Source organism: Polypterus senegalus, chromosome 3, assembly GCF_016835505.1.
Source record: "Polypterus senegalus isolate Bchr_013 chromosome 3, ASM1683550v1, whole genome shotgun sequence".
Taxonomy (NCBI): domain Eukaryota; kingdom Metazoa; phylum Chordata; class Cladistia; order Polypteriformes; family Polypteridae; genus Polypterus; species Polypterus senegalus.
Window position 1 is genome coordinate 83,543,179 of NC_053156.1, and position 20,607 is coordinate 83,563,785.

The following is a 20,607-nucleotide window of genomic DNA, read 5'->3' on the forward strand; positions in this document are numbered from 1 at the left end:
TTTCTAGTCAAATTACCATAGAATCGGACTTATTGTTATAGACATTAGAGAGTAAAAAATGAGTTTAGTACATACTAGACTATACCATTTATATTACTTATTTATCTGCATTTAGTAAGTTGGCATTTATTTTTTATTTATTATTCTTTTTATTTCATGCCTTTCATTTGTTGCAAACCACTTTCAGCTACATGTTTTATATGAAAATAGGCTATACAAAATTAAATGTTGTTGACTTCTAGGTGCTTAAAATTAATTCAGGTACAAAATACACACACTAGATGCAAGCAAGGTACTATACATAGACATTTTATTGATAGTGTACAATTTCAGCTCATTGGGCTTGCAACATTTTCATCTTCCACATAAGAATCTTACCTGAGGTTTTTGTAAAATCAAACAATATTTTATATGAGCCATGTCACTTTTACAGATGACTACCAGTTTAAGTTTAATACTCTGTTTAATGAAAGGACCTATTACATTTGTAAAAAAAAATTAAATAAATAAAACATTTTTAATATTACATATTATTTAAATTGAAATGCATACCTCAGGCAGTGTTAGACCATGCTGCTCCACCCCTTGTCGAGTATTGTTCAGAATTAGAGAGAGAACCTCCACAGTTTTTCCCAAACCCATTTCATCAGCCAAAATTCCACCTGGCCATTCTGGTCCAGCCACAGCAAACTCTCTTATCATGCTATACATATGGGGACAAAACAAAACTATTACTATGCTACAGACTATTATAGATATGAGGGTAAAACAAACTATTCCCCCAATCAGAAACAGTTTGTTTTGCCAACCACAATTCAAAAGCAATCTTTTTTTAAACTTTTCCCCCCTTATCAATGTGAAAAAACACTTTCTGCTTTTGTTTCATCAACAATGTAACACATTCTTTTTGTTGTCATCTTCTGTTAACCCAAATCACAAAAAATAAATAAATAAAAACGCAAGTAAAAAATAATATAACAGGTAAAGAAATGAAGCACAGTGTATGCACAGACAATCCTAGGGACAGCTGTCAACTTTCTACAACAGTTCATTGTCTGATTTGTGTTGGTGTAGCAGAGGGGTTAGTAAGTGTTTAATTCCCAAGAATTCATCCCCCTCCTCTTCACTACTCAAATGCTAGAGTGCATTTCCTCATTCACTCTTATCCAGTGCAGAAGGTAGTTACTGCTTAAAATACTGTATATGGACTAGCTGTATACCTTTAGTCAGTCAGTCATTGTCCAACCCGCTATATCCTAACACTGGCTCCAGCATATCCCTGTGACCCTATCCAAGCCAGCACAGGGCGCAAGGCAGGAACAAATCCTGGGCAGGGTGCCTGCACACCGCAGGGCACACACAAAAACCCACCCACATACCAAGCACACACTAGGGACAATTTAGGATCGCCAGTGCACCTAACCTGCATGTCTTTGGACTGTGGGAGGAAACTGGAGGACCTGGAGGAAACCCATGCAGAACTGGGGAGAACCGGCAAACTCCACGCAGGGAGGACCGGGGAAGTGAACCCAGATCTCCTTACTGTGAGGCAGCAGCACTACCACTGCATCACTGTGCCGCCCCGAAGTACCTTTATCCCTGTTCATTTTTGTTTACAATGATGTTGTGAATATAAACCTAAGTAGGCAAACTGATGTTGGTAGACATATTGTCCAATCTGCAGGAAACCACAACTAAGTTAGTTATTTTTATAATTCGTTCCATACACATTTTTATTGATAGTTAATTTTTTTCCTATGACAGGAAATCTAGTCCAGATTAAAGAAAAAAGTGTGGGCCATCAGGATCCAGATATATGGGGTCCTGCTGTAAATGATGAAAAAGAGATTGATAGTGTTAAATAAATTAAATTAATAACATTAAAGAGCCCCAATAAAGGAAATTTCATATGCTTTGTATTTATATATGACAGAAAATTACTAATAAAGATTAACAAAACAACTAAACAACAACTAAAACCAGAGACAATAATTTAAATTTTATTGATAGAAATATACAAGCTACAGAGGAAACAACACACATAACTATTACATTTAAAAGAAAAAGACAACTGCAGTTTTTTCTCACTCTATGATAATCATCATAGAACTAATAATATCTAAAGCCACTGTAGACATATCACCTAACAGACTTGTATAGAAATACAGCTGCATCTCAATAAATTAGAATTTATTTCAGTAATTCCATTCAAAAAGTGAAACTCATATATTATATAGATTCATTACACACACAATGATATATTTCAAGCATTTACTTCTTTTCATTTTGCTGATTATGGCTTACATGTAATGAAAACTCAAAATTCTGTATCTCAGAAAATTAGATTACATAAGAACAATAAAAAAAAGATTTTTAATACAGAAATGTTGGCCTACTGAAAAGTATGTCCATGTACGCACTCAATACTTGGTAGGGGCTCCTTTTGCATGAATTACTGCATCAATGTGGCGTGGCATGGAGGCAATCAGCCTGTGGCACTGCTGAGGTGTTATGGAAGCCCAGGATGCTTTAATAGCAGCCTTAAGCATGTCTGCATTGTTGGGTCTGGTGTCTCTCATCGTCCTCTCGGCAATACCCATAGGGTCAGGCAAGTTTGCTAGACAATCAAGTACAGTAAAACCATGGTCGTTAACACTAGAATTACCAGAGCCTACGAGAAAACCTGTAAATCTGGCCCACCTTAAATCCATTCGCACCTCTCCGTCACCATCTTTTGTCCTGCAAATGTGCCGATTAAGACAAGCAGCCTGCTATTCCATCCCCCCACCATTGCAGAAAGTTCACAAAGTTCTCCCAGCTCATGTCTTGTTTGGTTATTTGGGAGTGAACTGCTGGAGTTTTAGAGTGGAAATAATAGATTGCTATTTGGAACACATGCATTTCATGTGTGTTCCGTTTCTACAGTAATCTGCATAAACACATTGTTAAAACAGAAACTTTTTCATATTTTAGGAATAAATGTTACAAAATGTAGGCATAAACTATAGAATGTGTGAAGCCTGAAGTCCAAAGATCAAATAAACACTTTCACAAAAGGTTCAAGGACGATACAACAGCTTCCGTGGCGTAGTGGTAAGATTTGTACCTTTATGTGTACATTTATAGTACTGTACTTGTAAAAGTTCCTTTTTTTTCACTTTTATTCTCACAGTCACGATCACCATACATACTGCCGCCCTAGGGATCTGACGCTGTTAGTTTTTATTTGAAACTAGCAAAATACCCGCCCTTCGCAGCGGAGAAGTAGTGTGTTAAAGAAGTAATGAAAAAGAAAAGGAAACATTTTGAAAATAACGTAAGATGATTGTCAATGTAATTGTTTTGTCACTGTTGTGAGTGATGAGTGTTGCTGTCATATATATATATATATATATATATATATATATATATATATATATATATATATATATAAATAAATATATATATAAATGTATATATATACACACACATATAAACATATATATATATACATATCCATACATATATACATATACACACACACATATATATATATATATACATATATACATATATATACACACACACACATATATACATACATATATATATACACACATATAAACATATATACATATACACACACACTATATATATATACATATATATATATATATACATACACATATATACCGTCTTTGGGGTGCGCCTGGCATCTTTTTTTGGCAACAAGTTTGTTTATGTTTGGTGTGAGGTTCTGTGTTGTGGAGATTCTCAGGATGGACTGCAGGTGCTCATCAGTGAGGCGACTCCTGTGTGCTGTTTTGTTAGTCTTCATGACTGAGAAGAGCTTCTCACACAGATATGTGGTACCAAACATGCACAAGGTTCGAGCCGCATGTAGACGGAGCTGGAGCATTTCTGAAGGATTGGAGTGAATAAACTGTGCGGGCCCTGCAGTATCGTACTTTGCCTTCAGTGTGCCATTACACTGCAGCTCAATCACCTCCATCTGAATCTCCACAGGTGCAGTTTCCACATCAACGGCAAATGGGTTGCGAAACAACTCAAAATTCTTTTTTTGTTCTTCAAAGTCACCAAAGCGGCGCGAACTCAGTGCGCAGTGCGCTCAGTTTATCAGCAAAGTGCGTATTTGGGAACACCGTTCTGCCGACTTGGTTAAACATTACTTGGCAACAGGGAAAGTGGGGCAAGTTGCACTTGTGCATTTGTGTCTCCTATAAAAGTAGCTTCACTTGAAATCACTTTGAGATTTTGCACGGGTAAAAACGTCTGCTGAAGTGTCAGATTCTTCTTTAACTCTTCTGCTTTCTGTATCTTGTGCATTGCATTCAGGTCTTTCTGGTTATCTTGATGTTTTGTCTCATAGTGCCGTCTTAGATTAAATTCTGTAATTACAGCCACATTAGCTCCACAATTAAGACACACGGGTTTACCGGCAATGTCAGTAAACATATACTCAGCCTCCCATCGGTTTTTAAAGGCTCCATGTTCAGAATCACCTTTTCTCTTCGGCATCGTGTGGGCTAGCTTCGCAATAACTTGCAGCATCATAAGCTAGACTTGATTAACGCGGTAAGTGTTCGGCAAGGCAGCTGAAGCGCTGCATTATGGGATTTGTAGTTATTCATATCCCCGGGCCATTAATAACAATAATACAGTATATAAAATGATCTCGCGGGCGGATATAATTACACGCCGGGCCGGATGTGGCCAGTGGGCCTTGAGTTTGACACATATGGACTAAATAGAACTTGAAAAGAAATATTTTTTCGAATGTGATCGCACAATTCAGATCGAGTTGACGCGCACTACAGTACATCGAGCCCACGTGCTATTGTGGTTTTGCCTGTGTGCCTCAATAAATTACCCTCCAATCGCTCTTACTTTTTTACTGTTCATCTAATGAATACACTGAGTATGGCTTTACCAAAACAATCATTGAATGCGAATAAAGTATCCATTATTCATAAAGCTTCAATTGGTGATCTGTCTTTCTGCGTTAACCACATATTTTTTCATACGTCTCACACAAAATGAACCGGGAAGCGCGCGTACATACTCAGTGCATCCCCTCTCGGGAATCGAATCTCGGCGATAGAAGCGAAGCCTCTACTATTGCGCCACAGCGTGCGGTTTGTCTATTTGAGCATAGCAGTGTAATTCGGTTTTTGTTCAGCACTCTTTGGAACTGTTGCTTTTTGTCTGCGCACTGCGTCAGTTCACGTGAGCCGCTGAATATGGTTTTATATGTCTCTCGCTCGCTTCTAATTGTTTCGCTGCCTTCTTAATTATATAATGCATGTTTTCTTCAGCGCTTTTGTAGCTCTTCCTGGTTTTTTACGTAATGCGTGATTACGTGAGAGGCGTGATGATGTCACACGAAACTCAGCCCCCCACAGCTTTCGAGCTCAACTCCATTACAGTAAATGGAGAAAAATAGCTTCTAGTTATGACCATTATGCGTAGAATTTCGAAATGAAACCTGCCCAACTTTTGTAAGGAAGCTGTAAGGAATGAGCCTGCCAAATTTCAGCCTTCTACCTATACGAGAAGTTGGAGAATTGGTGATGAGTCAGTGAGTCAGTCAGTCAGTGAGTCAGTCAGTCAGTCAGTGAGGGCTTTGCCTTTTATTATTATAGATTGGGAGTAACTGTAGATGTGAGTAGTGTTTTGAGGCAATGGAACTGGTCATTCTCTGATCTGGTGGGATAAAAGCTGACACACATGAATCTGCCTTCTTCGTATCTCACCGTCACTTTATTTATTTTTATTCAGTTTTATTGAGTGTTCCTGCTGCACTGAATAAGCTCACACCTTCTGGTGCACGATGTCGAAACAGCAAGGAGAAAAAAAAGAAAGAGACAAATATATGGGACATTGGGTATAAATTTATGGTACTTGTAAAAGTTAGCTTTTTCCAGTTTTATTCTCTCAATCTCGATCACGCTCTAACACCAGGTCTCTACTGATCTGACTCTAAGTAACAGCGCCAGCATAAATTCACACCCGATCAGACACTGTTCGTTTTCAAATAATATTGCAGTAGTGCGATGATGTTTTCTGATTGGTACTATTCAGGTCATAAAATCGTCCTTCCTACATTTATGACATGTGTACCTGTTGCAATGCGCACAATTTTCTTTATGCTGTGGTTTCTATCACAGTGAAAGGGCACTTGACACTGACTCAGTTTACTTTCCTGGGGAAGTGGCTGTCTTGGAACAGAAGGTTGTCGATGTTGCATCCTCCTTTTTTTTTTCCATCACCTTTTCTGATAAGATGTGATGACGAAGTTCCTCTGCAATATGAGCCATGAACACACTTCTTTTCACAGTGGGCCCCTGTGCATACCTTGCACAGTACATGTGCGTTGATCCTACTGCACTGAATAAGCTCACGCCTTCTGGTGCATGATGTCGACGCAGCACGGAGAAAAGAACGAAAGTGACAAATATATGGAGTGTGATATCATGAGTCTACAATATTGAACTTTTTCACAATATTCAAATTTTCTGAGATACTGAATTTTGGGTTTTCATTAGCTATAAGCCATGATCAGCAAAATGAAAAGAAATAAATGCTTGAAATATATTACTCTGTGTGTAATGAATCTACTGTATATACAGTAGACTCCCGCAAAGTCACGGTTCAGAGTTCACGGCCTCAGTCATTCACGGATTTTTCCTTAGAACCTAACTAATAATTGTTAGCGGAAAACGCAAATATCTTTCGCAGTTTTTATGATTTTTTTCTTGGCAGTACTGTACTGTAGAGAGAACCGCAGCTTGGGATGGTGAAAGTAGCCAATAGAATTTGAAACTGTAACTCCCAGCAGTCCCTGCAGTGGATCTGATTGGTCTTCTGCTGAGGGTGCTGGGGCTGTTGAGGGCAAAGGGTGTTAGCACGGCTTTTAAAAGGGGGCCGGTGACCAAAAGCAAAAAATAGTTTTTGTTATTTGTCTTACAAGTTCCTGTCTGTCTACCTTCTGTTGGGTTACCTGAACTTAATGATTTTGTCCTGGATTGTCTGCCTATGTACATGAGGATTGTAAGTGGACTCATGGCCATCCTGCAAAGAAAGGAGCGCTCCTGAACCCGTCTTCACCATTTCAGGAACTACTGGTAGGACTATTTACATTCCCATTCAACGTGCGGATCTTTGGACTATTTTCATCATTACATTTCATCCGTTGCTGTTTTTCATGAACTTTTTCCTGGTTTACTGTGTGTTTTGTTTGTGCTTTGTTGTATTTAATGGTAATCGCTGTAAGGGGAACAGGGGTGGTATCGTTGTTTTCTTATATCATTTGTTTTCATTAAATTCTTTATTTGCTGTTTGATTACCGGTTTGCTTTGTTTTTGCCTCCGTTTGTGAGTGCGCACTGGTCAGGTCAAGGCCAGGTGCGCCCCAGAAATCTCCACCATTAACATAAATAAAAAATCTTAGCGGCACCGGATCGCTATAGCATTATTCATTTCTCCTTGCTACTGACTGACTGTGATACATCTCCAGCTGAGTTTTCTAGTGTTTTCTGTTTACTTAAAAGCATGAACAGCACCTGTCCTTTTTGGCCGATTGCTTTGTTTCTCTCTTCTCCCCAGACATTCTCTGCTTCTGCTGGGGGTTGTGCTCCCCTATGATGTTTGTCTATTGTTTAATCGATAACTAACTGCATACTGAGCTTGTTTTACTTATGAAAGACACATGTTTGTTTTAAGTGTTTAAATACAGTTCCTGTCTCTACAGTCTCCTGTGTTTCTGTGACACAAGCGTGACACCCTGCTTGAGTGCAGCCAGTTCAAGCGCAGTTGGCTCAGTGATTTAGATAGATAGATAGATAGATAGATAGATAGATAGATAGATAGATAGATAGATAGATAGATAGATAGATAGATAGATAGATAGATAGATAGATAGATAGATAGATAGATAGATAGATAGATAGATAGATAGATAGATAGATAGATAGATAGATAGATAGATAGATAGATAGATAGATAGATAGATAGATAGATAGATACTTTATTAATCCCAAGGGGAAATTCACAAAAAAAATTTAAGCTGACTACTTGAATAGGCGATTCTCGGAGTGTAACAATCCATGTCAAATAGTAAAAATGTGTAAAAGTGTCCAGGGAGCAATTCCACATAAAAGAAAGTGGTAGAAGTGATCAGTGAAATAGAGAAAGATAGAGATAAAAAGGTAAAAAGATAAAGTCATATACGGAGCTGCTGGAAAGGCTGCCACTTGGATGCGGCGCCGGAAATAGTATAAATTTACATCCATGGTGTCAGTTGCACTTTGTACATATTGTTTCGGCAGTTTTTTTAAATAGTTTGTACAGTTCATTAGTAGTGTGTAAAATGATCAGTGTTGCAGTAATTGTGATGTGTTCTATTAAAATTTCATTTTTTCTTTGTTAATTGTGACGTTTACTTAAAGTGCAGCAAAAAAAGTATTTGGCGTCCAGGGATGCATTAACCCCCAAGTACGTGGCAGTTTATGGGTTAAAGCCCCAAGATGCTGCTGAAACGAGATGCACCGTCTAAGGATTCTGGCAATGAAAACACGCTTGCATGAATTACAATACATATAGCGGTAAAATCTATATTTTACATTCTGGCACTGCGGGAGACATAGCAGTACAGTATACAGGTTTACCTTTACATTCTTTATTTTTAGGTAATATATTAAGCTGAGTTTGAAATTAAATTAAAGTGCTTTGGGGGCATATTTAGGGTTTCAACTATGAAAATAGGCATTTTTTTAACCACATCCAAAATTTGCGGTTTTTCACAAGGTACTAACCAGCCCGTGTAGGAGTTGTAATAGAGCCTTTTTCCACAAAGTGTAGCAATTTCTCGCCACAAGGAATGCAGTTGTTTATCTGTAAAAGAAACAAAAAACAAAAGGTAATAGTGACATAGCACATATTATTGCCTCAAACAATCAATATCAACATTGAAACTGTATTAAACTGTATTAAATCTCACTTAAATTATGCTTAATTTAAAAATGTGTGTCAGACATAAATTGTATTGCTTACATATAAATTATGGGTCATATTGCACTTAATTCACCTAATGTTAAAATTTTAATGAAAGACAATGTTTTATTAATATTAAGTCTGAAGGCTCCCGTGTTTTTTGCACACTTGAGAGTGTGTTCATCAGTCCACTTGGGCTTTCAGATTTAGATAGGTTTGCACTGGATGAGGAAGTAGAGCTGGCATAGGAGATAACAAAAAGTGCTGAAATCCCAACTAAATAAGGAAAATAGGGCCTTCAGGACTAGTGATAAGGAGAAAATCAAGTGGGTGCAGTCGGGAACTGAGGAAGCAGCTCCATGAAGGATAAAGCTTACAGCAGGGACAAACTGGAACACCAGTAACAGAAGAACAATGTAAAGGAGGTGTGGAATGGAATAAGGACTATCACTGTCTACAAGTAGGCAGCAAAACCTGCAGAGGAAGGGAACAAGAACAGAACTAATGAACTGAACTGAACTAGGTGTTCAACAGGTTTGACTCATTCTTATCAGTCCAGTCCTCTCGCAACACTGCTAGCCACTGGGTATAACTTGAGGAGGTTCCAAAATCCCAACTGCCACCTCTACCATATCCAACTCCTATCACATGTAGTCTTCAATCCCCTTCAACTTCCTGGACAGTCGCTTTGTACTATGTACAACAGACTTTCAGTATAATAGAAGCATGTGCCATCTACAGAAATTCTAGTTTGTCTCCTCCATCATAGGGTGCATTAATAATGGAGATGAGTCGGAATACATGAGACTTATGGAGGACTTGGTATTGTGGTGCTTGGAGAATCAACATCAACAAAAAAGTTGGTGGTGGACTTTCGCTGTGCCAAATAGCCTCTGAGACCGGTCACTATTCAGGGGAGAACATGAAAAGTGGTACAGAGTGACAAGTACCTGGGAGTTCACATAATGCGCAGTGCAAAGAGCAAAATGGATTGGTCTGATGACATACTGTAGTGGCGCTGTACAAGAACAGCCAGAGCACACTATACTTTTTGAGGCGACTCAGGTCTTTTGATGTATGCAGCAAACTGCTAGAAATGTTTTGATGAAGAAAAGGAATGGGCAAGGTGGTATGTGTGTTGTCTGGTTGGTAGAGAAGACATGTGATTTAGATGGTGTAATACTTCATGGATTTTTTTTCTTAATTTTAAATAAAGATTTATTTTACAATTATTAATTTAATCTTTTTTGTGATTCTGTGATGCTGCCACTTAATTTACTAATAGACAATATAAGTACTTTGAGAAACACAGACAATGATAAAATATCAATATATATGCATTTACTATATGCATTTTATTTTGTTTTGCAAATATTGTATAGTATTGGACACAAAAACTATGTACAAGTCTAACAAATTCTCACAGGGAATAACACTTACCATAACAAGGGGAATATTTGTAATTCTCTCTTTTCAGCATCCAATTGACTGCCTCACATTGATAAGGTCTAAGCACAGGAATAAGTGCTGGATGTTGTACATCTTCCCTGTGTTTTATATCTTCATTTTGGTGAGTATGCCTCACAAAATCATAAAGTTCTTCAATGTTTTGCCTTTCAAGCTCTGTGTCCAATTGCTCTTCTTCCTCATCTTGAATGTCTGGAAATAAGTGAAAAATATTAATACAAAATTTATAATAAATATCTCAGCAATAAAAAGTAATCCTTGTATATCATCAGAGTAATACATGTGTAAAAGCAACCACAGTATAACTGTTTTGCTATGTATTGTTCGAATTTCTGCAAAATTGTGTTTCACTTCAGTAATAAAATGTGGCTTTGGGTGCTAATGCAGAACACTTTATCTATTGTTTTTTTTTAAAAGAAGGATTTCTTGTTACTATTGAAAAGGGTGTTTGTGATACTGGGTAGTGGGATGAAAGGCACAAAAACATGTACAATTGTTTTTGGATTTATTAAAACATTTATTAATGATGAAAGGCATCTTCCAATCACAAAACCTCTGTGAATGACATCACTTTTCTCCAGCACTGAATGTAAGCACCATGCTAAATTTACAGAGCAGTGAGTATCTCAACAGTGGTATAGGATGAAACTGTAGACCATGTCAACATTGGTATAAATTCTATACAAAATTTATTTATACATTTAAAATGTAAAAATACTAGTTTTCATACTTTTATGCATTTCAAGTGTTTTGCTGCAGTTATTAAAGGAGTGTGGCAGTCTCATATATTGACCGTCTATCTGCCTCCAAAATATAATGTTTTTATTGAGGAATTCTCAGTGTGAACCCAAAGCAAAAGAAATGATTAACTTTCTGTACTCTTTTGATCATACTCAGCATGTCAACAAGCAAACGTATAAGGAAGGATACACGCTGGATTTAGTAATTTTAAAATGACTACAATTTCACATGAGGCAGGTAATGAATTTTGGTATATCTTGTCATATCTGTATTTTATATCATGTAGAAATATTAGGGACTACAACTAAAAAGTATTGTATCGTTAAAAACATTAACCTTGATACCACCAGAACATCTGGCTTTGCTATCAGTCTGAACTTACAGCTTTCCTAACATGGACAGCAATGTTTCCAATAAAGCGGAATACATTAATGCTATGGTAAGACCTGCCAATGACATGGTAGTCCCTAAAAATTGTTAAGAAATCCAGCGCCAGAATTCCATTGAAGACTCACAGACAGTCTGAACTTAAGATAAAAAAGATGCAAGGCTGAGCACAAACGAAGGAAAACTAAATCAAACAGTTCACGTAGAATTCAAAAGCACGTAGAATTGAATACATCAAAACAGTCCTTCTTGAGAAGCAGTCCTAATTTTTTAATTATAAAGGATAATACAGGAAATACAAGAGTTTTATTTTCAACTATTGATTTCTTCTAAACCTAGCTGAATCTATGTAATACATCTTGAAAACTTCAAGAGAAACGTGAAATGTTTTTGCAAGTATTTTTTAAACACAAAATAAATAATATTAGATATGTAAGGTTAACATAATACATCCCCACAAACAATCCTGTTCAACCTCAGCACACTTGTTTTAGCAAATGAAATTCTTTCACTAAAACAGGTTTACCTGAACTTCATAGAATAGTTGCTCAACTTAAATGTGCACTTAATGTGAATTTCCCCTTGGGATTAATAAAGTATCTATCTATCTATCTATCTAACTCAGTCCCAAAAGACTTTTTTAAAAAATGTACCTGAAGTGCTAACTGATAGTGTAATGGACATACCGTAATTAACTCTTCATTAAATACTGTCTTCACTGATTCTCTAAATACTGCAGTAGTGAAACCTCCCGCTTAAGAAAAATAATCTTGACCACTCTTTTTTGACACCTTTAGACATATTTCTAATCTGTCTTTAAAATTCTAGAAAAGGCTGTTTTCAGCAATTAGATTATTGTTTGAATAAACACTCTATTCCTGAAAAGTTTCAGCCAACGTTTAGAACAAATTATAGTACCCAAACTGTACTAGTTAAAGTAGTAAATGACTTGTGGTTAATTCTGACACAGGCAATGTATCTGTTCTTGTTCTCTTAGACATGAACACAGCATCTGACACCATAGACCACAGAATTCTCTTAAATTACCCTAGACAATGGATGGGCTTTTTTGATAGTGTCTTAAATTGGTTTCAGTTTTATATGAAAAGGTAGAAAATTCTTCCTTAGTTGTGTTGATTGTAGCTCTGGAATCCATGACATTATATAAGGGCACACTGTTACTTTCAATCTACACGCTCTCACTATTCTAGAATATATCAAAGCAAAAGGTGAACTATCATAACTATGTAGATGACAAAGTGCTATACTTATCTATAGGACCAGATGACCCTGAAGCTCTGAGCTCTCTAATCCAAAGTCTGACTTTTATTTTTGTATGGATGATAAGTAATTTCCTCAACATTAACAGTGGATAAAAAAAAATTTGTTGTTGGCAAAAACAGAAACAGTGAAGTTCTTAGAAATAATTTTGATTGTTTAGTATTAAAAGTCAAGGTGAAAGTAAAGAATTTAGGTGTAATAATGAACTCTGACCTAAGTAAGATATTACTAGGACTGCATTTTTTAATTTAAAAAACATTGCAAGGTGCAGAGAATTAATTAATACTTTTGTTGTTAATCTCCAGACAGAAAATACTGAAGCTAGCTCAGAATGCAGCAGCAACAATCTTAACCAGAAAAAGAAAATTTGAACATACATCATCCATTTTATCACTGTTACATTGGTCACCTGTGTCCTTAGAATTTATTTTTAAACACTACTCTATACTATATAGTATATATATTGTGAATTTCCCCTTGGGATTAATAAAGTATCTATCTATCTATCTCTAAAGCTGTTCATAATCTTGCTCCTTCCTATTTTTGGAGTGACTGTTCCCCTACATTCCCATGAGGTAGCATCTTACATTTATGCACCAAAAATCCAGAATACTTTAACAGTAAAAGAAAAGACAGGCTCTTATCATGAAATATTTTAATGATGTCTAAAAACCCACATTTTTAATTTTGGACTTTTTCTTAGCTGCATTTTAGTTCTAGTTCTAATAAGATTATACATGCATAGAAATATCAAATCCTCTACAGATTTGCAACCATTATTAATTAAATTTTACTTTTTTGTACTTTCTTTACCAGTTTTACCACCACCTGCTCAAAGTACAGTGTTTTTTAGCTCCAGTTCCAACTGTCAATGTGACCCACTGCAACAAATCTCCTAGGACAAAGCTTAAAAAAACAACAGGGAACTACTTAAGTGCATTTGAACAAAGTAGAATGCACAGTGGGATCTGGACAGTCTTTTGGCCTTGGAATCCCTGCAGATTTTGTTTAATTTTCTCTGGTATTTCATGCCTCGAGTTTTTAAAAAATTCTTTCCTGTTCTTCCTGGCTATTTCATCATATATTTAGACTTATCTTTAGAAACATAAAAAAACTTTGTATAAGGACTCTGCTTTTTCTATTACTTGTACATCTATGTTACGCAAGGGAATATTCATTGTTGTTTTTCGTATCTCTTCATTCTTGTTTTTAACTATTTGACATTTGTTTTTTTTTATAACTTTTTCTATGACATCTTGTAAAGCACTTTCAGCTACATTCTATGTATGAAAATGTGCTATAGTAAAGAATGTTGTTGTTGTTGCTGTTCTTCTGGTAGGGTTATATTTGCTATTCATGGAGATGGGGTAGAAAAAAAAAACTTTTTCTGGTGAATAGCCTCACAGCAAAATATTTTGTGTAGAACATTAATTTTAATGTGTACTATTCAAAAATATACTTAACTCGCAATACTGTGTACTAGCTAACCCGCGGCTTACCATACACCGCATAATCAGGCCATTTTTTAAATGATTTTTAAGCACAGGGAGAAAATTAACATTTGAAAAATCTGTATTGTAATAAATCAGCAAGAAATGCAACATTGTAACAATGCACGGACCAAACCAACACACAATCGTCCGTGACTGAAAACTGGCGGACCAATCTTGTTGATGTGAGCGAAGGTAATGTAGACGCACACCTTCTGTTCTGACATATGCGTCGACAATGTATTGCTGGAAGAGTTTGCCACTGGAATGCAAGACACTAAATGAAGATCTCATGGCAAGCCTGAAGGCATAAAATTGGAGCTGAGCTGTGTGACTCGCGTTCTTTTTGCGGTTCGCTTTTACTCAACATGGGTTAATTGTATGTGCCAGCCTGGATCTCCGAAAGGGAATAGCAGTGGAAAAACCATGGAGTCACAGTTCATATGGAGAACAGAGATACGCTTGCAAGCATCTCCCTTTGGATATATGCAAATTTTGCGTTATACAGGAGGTTCGCCGTCTTCAACTACAAAGCAGCAACATCAGTTTGACAGGACGAGGCGTTATACCTTCTTATATCCAGACCTGGATTTTCCATGAACACCATTCGTACAGCAGTAACAGAGTAAACGTGAGTGATAATGTCATGCATTTGCATGTAAGACTTTGCGAAGGGATTAACCTGGCGTATCATGTTGTCTAGTTGAAGCAACAAAATGTCACTGTAAGCGGTATTACATTCCTTTTGCAAACGTTGACTGGTAGCCTCAGCAGAATCGAAGATGACCGTATTGTGGTGATGTGGCAGGATTGTAATATAAAGGAGAGACCTGGTGATAAATTTGACCGTGGATTCTGAAAGCATACGTTCCTTGTCCAGATGGTTGAGCGATGTGTGCGCCCATCGACGCGAAAGCTAAAGCAGAGTTGTATTCCCTGATATGATCACAGTAATTTCGGGACAGCGGGTTCTTGCCAGTCAAGAGGTCTTCAAATAAAAGAGGGGGCTTGGATAGTGGTGGCAAAGACACTTTGCCGGCCTGACAACACCTAGTGTAATGTCCAGCTTTGTTGACCTCTGCTGGCCAATGAAGAGCACTGCAAGAAGCACATAGTGCGGTAGGTAGGCCAATGTTATGTTCTTGGACGTGAATGGCGATATCTTCTTGAAAAGCTGCAGAAAAGTGAATACGATGTTTGTGCATGAACGATTTAGTGCTGTGTTGACAGTGAAGGGAATTGGAATGAGTTGTGTCGAAGCATTGCTGGTAATGTTCACATTGCATAATTCGTTCAGTGGAGTGTGTTTTTAAATGCATGTTGAGAAATCTCTGCACTCGGAACGTTTTGAACAAATCGTGCATTCAAAGATCTTTTTGGAATGCTTTCGTTCAGCGGAGTGGGTGTGTAAATGTGCTTTGAGATATTTTTTTGAAGGTTTTGGGGCAGTGTTGACACTGAAAAGAATTCATCAGGGAATGTGTTTTGAGATGGTTAGTAAGGTATCTGCGTGCGTGAAAGGGTTTTTTTGGAAATTTTGCATACAAATGTTTGCGTTGAATGGATCTGCAAATGGTTGTGGAGATCCATTTCACCTGTGAAGTCCTCGTTACAAAATGTGCAATTGAAGGTGAGAGTGGAATGAGTTCGTAAGTGTTTTTTGAGAGCGCGAGTTGTCTCGAAGCATTGTTGGCAATGTTCACATTGCATCATTTGGTTAGTGTTGTGTTTTTTCAAATGTGCCTTTAGATATCTGGGCACTCTGAAGCTTTTGGAACAAAAGGTGCATTGAAAGTCCTGTGTGGAATGCGTGTGTTCAGAGGAACAACAACAACATTTATTTATATAGCACATTTTCATACAAACAGTAGCTCAAAGTGCTTAGTGTTAGGAGGGTGTCTTTAAATGTTTTTCAGGAAGAGGAGAGTGGGCAGGTGATGTCACATTAGTGTGGCGAGCAAGTGGGTGTGCACGTTGTGTGCACATACCGACAGAGTCAAAAGATGTCACCAGAAGGTAATCACATGGATATCTGAGAGGCATGAGAACCTCGTAATGCCCATGATCCAAAGGAACGCTAAAGAGCAGGGATATGAAGAGACGCTGGGCCTGGATTGTAAACTCGAGGAGAGGCCTGAGGACGTTCTTGAAAGTAAATGCTGATAGTAGCTGGAAGGATTTGAGACATTGCCACAATTTCTGCCTCGCCACCATAGACTCCAGACGTATTTATGTAATCAGTGTATTGTTGAGCAGACTGTATAACAATGCCTCTGTGACTAAGAACAACGGACACCACGTCACCAAAGTTATCCCAATGTTGACAAACAAAGCTAACAGCCATGTTACGAAGTTTGAGAGCAACAGTTTCGTCAATGACATTTCTCCAAAAAAACCCGACTGACAGAAACAGTTACCTGAAGCAGGAATTTCTATAACATTGAAAGAAGTGTTGTTTCCATAAAATACATTTGAAGCGGTAGCCATGGAGGGCAAAAGAATAGTCAACGTGGTGCAGAGCTGGGTTTGGACCACAGCACAGACCAAAGCGAGTGAGTATGTGTTTGATGAGCCGTTTGATTTGGCAGGCAGTGATCTGAGGTGCGTTCCTGAGCACGTTGGAGGAGGGGTAGAGTTTCTGGGCGGGGCTTCATTGTTCCTTTCATATGGTTTTTCATGGTGGATGCGGTCGGGTGTCGACACCGAAAAGAATAATGAAAAAGTCAGCGTGGCTTAGACGTGCATGTGGACTCCTAGCACAGACGAAAGGGGCTAACAGGGTGGTCGGTGAGTTTTTGCGTCCGGGCACATGGGCAGGCAGTTTGAATGCCTAAAGACCGAGGGTAGAAGCGGGCCGGTGAAAAAGGAGTGTTAGTGGGCAGGGAAACGTCTTCCGTATTTCTGCAGGAGCGTCTAAGAAGACGCATGTTTGTCGCGGATGCGAATTGCTGTATGTAGCGTGTAAAACATTTTTCCATGGTGCACACAATCGTGCGTCGTAACCGAAAACTCGGTTTTTAAACACTGCTTACTTCATTGTGTTTTAACCTCAGTTGTAAAGGACTGTTTTAAAGATCCCATGGGATACCCCTCGCAAACCGTTTTACACGCTGCATATGGCGATTTACCTCTGCGAGAAACATGCCTCTATGAACAGTCAACGTGCAGGTGCATGTGGTCTCTACGACAGACGAATATAAATGACGCCGTTTCTTCTGTGTCGGTGCGTTCGAGTTGGTGGGCGTGGCTCCTTCCTGCGTGCGCCATAGGTGTCTTACTTGTCGGCGGCTTAGTGAATCCACGCCCCTTCCGGCGTGCTTTCCATGGTTGTCTTGCCTTAGTGAATTATATATATATATAGATAGTGATAGTATTGATATTAACAGATAAACAAATATCAGTGCAGTTACATCTCGCAATAATCTAGCTCCAAACTATATTCAATAACGGTTGTACAGGCTCTACTAGAGCATTCATGACAAACTAATAAATGAAGAAATAGAATGACAGTTATTTAGATGTACTGTAGATATTTTAGTCTACATTAAAATTTACCTGGAATAATAAAATCATAGAAGTGTCCCAACAGCTTCTGGATCAGTTGATTAGACTTTTTTAATCTTCCACTGCCTTCACTCAAGAACTCTGGCTTCCCAAGTCCAGTTTCCAAAAGGAAAATACCTGCCTGAAAATGTTTTCATTATTAGCATAAATATCATTGTAAATTCAGACAAATGCACTAAATCCAAAACATGAAATACACATTCACATGTTTTAGTTAAAATATTCAAAGAGCAATAAAAACTTTACCATGTTTCAGGGGTTCAATTAGGGTTGTCAAGTAAGGCTGGACAATTTAACAAATTTTAGATTTGATTCAATATTTAAGAAAAATAAACATGCAGAAACCAGTGTCACAATGTTCAACACTTTTATTTAGTTATCCACAAATTCTGAACAGTAAATACAACCTGCCAAGTCTTCAGCACTTTTTCAACAGGTAGGGCTAACTCTGCTGTTTGAAAATTATTTGGTTTTCCTTGGGATTACAGTTCAAGCATGGCATTGTCTAAAGATAAACTAAGATGCTGCATATAAGGACATTGACCAGGCATGTGTGGCACCAGTCTTCCCAGAATAACAGGTCTGTGCTAAGCAAATTTCCATAAAATGTTCACTGTTCCATTTCATACCATATGAGCAGACAAGCCACAAGTGGAAGGTGATTAACAGCTGCAGTGATGTATTGTATTATAAAAAAAATATTCGCCTAATTAACTAGCATCCAGAAAAATACTCCTTGTTTGTCAGTGGTCAAAATAATTACACTAACCAATAACTGGCATCACTCCAGAAGTGAAACGTCTGTGAAGTCCTTATCCAAACATTTTACACCGTCACTGTTTCTGAAATGTTACAAGCAGGATTAAAAACAGCAAAAATGTTTTCGAATGTTTGTGTTTTTATTTTTGTGTGAGTGTGTGCATGTCAGTTATACACTGTTTGTATATAAGGGTAATCTGAATTTCTGGACATTTTATTTTAATCTTGAGTTTGTACTTTTGTAAAGCAGGTGAATTGAGCTTCCTTATTACAATCATGGATATTCAACATGCAGTATTCATTTTTTCATTCAGCGTATTCATTTTGCTTTAACATTTATACAGTAAATATGCTGTCCTAGTCACCTTTAAATCTGTTAAAATTATTGAAGAAACTCAAATATACAACCATATTACTTTGTGAGCAAATGTTAGCAATAGAATAATGAATTGAATAAAAATCTGTGTGATTTTATAAGGCCAAATTTTAATAGGGTGATATTACTTTGCTGTTCATTGGGATTGAAAGTGAAAGCAAAATGTCAGATAGTTTAAAAGTCTCTGTTTCCAACAAAATATCTCTTTCCTCAGAATTTCAAACACCCGTTACAGATTCTTACCTGCCACTAGTTATGTATAATATCTACTGTATCAAGAAGCTGTTAAGAACACTGGATGCAAAATGTGAGTTGCCTGGTTGTAAATACAATACTTACTATGCAGGTGAATGTTATAAAATAAATGCCTACACACATCATATAAACTCTTACATACAAGGAAAAGCATGTATATGGAAATGCATAATTTTGAACCATTACAAATTATGCTAATCATAAAACAATTTAAGTTAAAAGGCACATATGCGCATATTATGATCTGTAATTTGTGTGGTAGTCATTTTAGAGCTTTGTCCCAAAAACAGTCAAGCAGAGAGAGCGAAAGAGAGAGAGATAACAATGGTTACTTAGTGGAAGTCGCAAATGCCAATAAAGCAGACAAGATGTTGAACTTAACGAAAATGAAAACTTAAAAACAAGTACCAGAGACATAAAACAAAAGTTGTTTGGAAAAACATGTTATTTGAGAGGTTTGTTTGAGTCATAGCAAAAAACAGTTAATATTTCTAATATATATATTTCTAATATAATATTTCATAAATTTACTATGAGACAATATACCACACTATTGTATATACACATTTTCTATGTATAGTCATTTCTCCATGACGCTGATCTTCCATCATTAAGGCACTTGGAGAACATACCAAGAAATACTGAATACCGCATTGTGGATCAAAATAATTGCATTATCAAATTATGCCCATATAGCCCAGCCCTAGGTTTAAGGTGTCTATTTTTTGTTATTCTGTTTCTCAAGAAAATCAATAGCTAAAGACAATAAAGACATATTCACAGACAAAACCTACCGAGCAACCTTAGTTTAAACTGTCTTTAAAAAATACTTACACCATACATTTGTGCCTTTGGACTTGCGTGACAAAACACAAGGTATAATTAGGAGAACACAAAGGATAAAGTTTAGTGAATAATAAATCCTACCCTTAAATTGTTATTTTTAAATGTGACAATTTTCTGTTAGAAAAAATATATATATTAAGAAGAAAAGAAAATAAATTTGCTCTTTGAATAAGTCAACAACATCAAGAGCTCTACTTAACACTATCTCGTACGAGAGGGCAGCTGAAAAGAACCTATTACTCACACAACAGGAGTTTGCCAAAAGTTTGATGCAATGTGGTAAAAGATTGTGTTCACATGAGATGAACATAGATCTTTTTGGACAAAGTTTAAAAGTGCAAATGGAACATCACCCACACCTCTATAAAACAACATACCTTCAGTTATGTATAATGCTGTAAGCCTGCTTTTCATCAGCAGGGAATGAGCATCTGGTTCAAACAGAAGAACA

General features: G+C 37.1%; 1 protein-coding gene across 1 annotated transcript in view; it reads right to left on the reverse strand.

Annotated features, from left to right (window-relative positions):
- The window catches only part of shprh (SNF2 histone linker PHD RING helicase), a 116,275-nt gene that overhangs the window by 85,055 nt on the left and 10,613 nt on the right, over positions 1-20,607 (reverse strand). Inside the window, exons 3-6 of the mRNA XM_039747526.1 lie at positions 17,912-18,041; positions 10,431-10,649; positions 8,813-8,891; positions 553-703 (exon numbers count right to left, since the gene is read on the reverse strand). Coding sequence (XP_039603460.1) covers positions 553-703; positions 8,813-8,891; positions 10,431-10,649; positions 17,912-18,041 — 579 coding nt within the window. The remainder of the gene's footprint in view (positions 1-552; positions 704-8,812; positions 8,892-10,430; positions 10,650-17,911; positions 18,042-20,607) is intronic.